This window comes from Littorina saxatilis, linkage group LG13 (genome assembly GCF_037325665.1).
Source record: "Littorina saxatilis isolate snail1 linkage group LG13, US_GU_Lsax_2.0, whole genome shotgun sequence".
In the NCBI taxonomy this organism is placed as follows: Eukaryota; Metazoa; Mollusca; class Gastropoda; order Littorinimorpha; family Littorinidae; genus Littorina; species Littorina saxatilis.
The window spans coordinates 4,389,259-4,391,758 of NC_090257.1; the positions used below are offsets into that span (position 1 = coordinate 4,389,259).

Sequence of the window (2,500 nt, forward strand, 5' to 3'; positions counted from 1 at the left end):
AACTTTGCAGACAAAGAGAACTGATGCAGTGTGTTGAAAATAAGACAAAACGTAATGAAAAGCAATAATTTTGACTTTGACATTCGATCGGAAAATCGCATTTGTACCTCATTGCCATATTCAAGGAACATAACTTACATTGCAGAATGTTGACGGAGAGATTTTGTTTGGGACAATGTTCTTGAATGTTACACTCCATTTAAGTTGTTGCTGTTGTGTTTTTTACCTTTAGATTGTTCATCATTTGATTCATTCCAGGTCCTCGAGAGTATTGCGAAGATCAATCCTGTTCCGCGAACGGGCGAACCGGAAGACGTCGCTCGCGCAATCGCATTCCTGGCTTCGGACAAAAGCTCCTTCATCACAGGAGAGCTGTTGGTGGTGGATGGAGGGGCAAGATACGCTAGGGGGGAAATCAAATTTTAACTATCTGTTATTAAGGCACACTCCTTCCCGTGCCTCACCATCTCAGATATGACCAGGCTTTTCCATGCTTGTAGAATCTTTGGTTTTGTTTCTGAGATGTGTCACTGTTTGCACCATTTATTTTTACAGTTGGCTTTGAGGTATTAATAAACCCCCACTGAAGAAAGCACTTGTAACTTGTCACTGTTTTGATCTTATTCATTTAAACACACACACACCACGCAGAGAGAGAGAGAGCGAGAGAGAGAGAGAGAGAGAGAGAGAGAGAGAGAGAGAGAGAGAGAGAGAGAGAGAGAGAGAGAGAGAGAGAGAGAGAGAGAGAGAGAGAGAGAGAGAGAGAGAGAGAGAGAGAGAGAGAGAGAGAGAGAGAAACATTCCAAGTGATTTTACAACTTATCCTGAAAAAAACTCGCTCAAGCCGAACTGCAGGGTAATTTCTCGGGAAAGGTTTGGCTTATCCGAACTCGGATATGCACACACTCGGATAAGCGAACAGATTTTTCATTCCCCGGGCGAGTGTTTGACTGTATATCATTTTTGACTTTTCTTCCTTCTCAACGCCCGTTGTAACTCACTCTCACTCACTCTCTCTCTCTCTCTCTCTCTCTCTCTCTCTCTCTCTCTCTCTCTCTCTCTCTCTCTCTCTCTCTCTCCACCCTCTCTCTCTCTCTCTCTCTTGACTTTTCTTCCTTCTCAACGCCCGTTGTAACTGTCTCTCTCTTACGAGGTATTACACACCGCTACGACCGAAGAGAAGTGAAAAATAAACTCTTGTTGTGCAGCGGGATAAAGTATTCCCTCATACCTCGGAGATATACCTTCACTCGCTCGCAGCGACGTCACGTGACATTTTAGATGGTGGAACAAAATGCTGTCGCTTATCGGCACTGGGTGCAGTGCCTTTGTAGTGCACTTGCACTAGAACGGCACTGGGTCCAGTACCCGCTCCGGCGTCGAAGCATTTTCCACTAAAAAGTGAACAAAATTTGACCTATTTCGTCGCCTATAGGGGACGGAAAGAATGTCATTTCAATGGTGTGATAACATTCTTTCCGTCACGTGACGTCGCTACGAGCGACTGAAAGTATATCTCCGAGGTATGAGGGAATACTTTAACCCGCTGCACAACAGGAGTTTATTCTTCACTTAGCTTCGGTCGAACCGGTGTGCAATGGGTGCTCTTACTGCCTCTCTCTCTCTCTCTCTCTCTCTCTCTCTCTCTCTCTCTCTCTCTCTCTCTCTCTCTCTCTCTTGAGAATAAAAAGTCCATGGGTCCTGATAAGATTCCTCCTTACTTGGCCAAATTAGCTCTACCATATATTGTGGAGCCACTCACCTATGTGTATAATCTCTGCATAAAGCAAAATACTGTACCTAGTTTGTTAAAGAGAGCAAAAGTAATTCCACTCCATAAAGGCGGAAATTTATCCGACCCAAATAATTTTAGACCCATTTCTTTATTACCCATTTTATCCAAACAATTGGAAAAACATATTCACAAACATTTGCTCGTGTACATAGAAAGCAGAAACCTTTTCCATCAATTTCAGTCTGGTTTTCGAACAAATCACTCTTGTCACAGCGCCCTTACCACGCTATGTGACACCTGGTTGTCTGCAACAAACCGATCTGAAATCAGTGGTGCTGTGTGTCTCGACTTTAAAAAAGCGTTTGATCTTGTTGATCATTCAATTCTATTGAAGAAATTACAGTTGTATGTCAGAAACAGTTCAGTGTGTAACTTCCTTGCTTCCTATTTACATGACAGATCTCAATATACTGCCCTAAACTGTAAAATATCTACTGAGGAGACTGTGAAATGCGGGGTGCCTCAAGGTTCAGTGCTTGGGCCGATCTTGTTCTGTCTGTATATCAATGATCTGCCACTGCACATTTCTGATAGTAATGTAAGAAGGGATTTTTTTTGCTGACGATTCTTCTCTTCATGCAAGTAGAAAGTCTGTTCCAGTAATAGAGTCCTCCCTTCAAAAAGCTTTAAACGATGTAAATAACTGGTGTAGTGCTAATGCTATGCTTGTCCATCCAATAAAAACTAAAAGTATGGTAATTGCAA

General features: G+C 42.7%; 1 protein-coding gene across 1 annotated transcript in view; it reads left to right on the top strand.

Moving 5' to 3' along the window:
- LOC138946330 (2,5-dichloro-2,5-cyclohexadiene-1,4-diol dehydrogenase LinX-like) overlaps positions 1-595 on the top strand; it is a 13,923-nt gene extending 13,328 nt beyond the window's left edge. The window contains exon 9 of the mRNA XM_070317879.1: positions 259-595. Within this exon, the coding sequence (XP_070173980.1) occupies positions 259-426 (168 nt within the window). The 3' untranslated portion in view covers positions 427-595. The remainder of the gene's footprint in view (positions 1-258) is intronic.
- Positions 596-2,500: the final 1,905 nt, after the last annotated feature.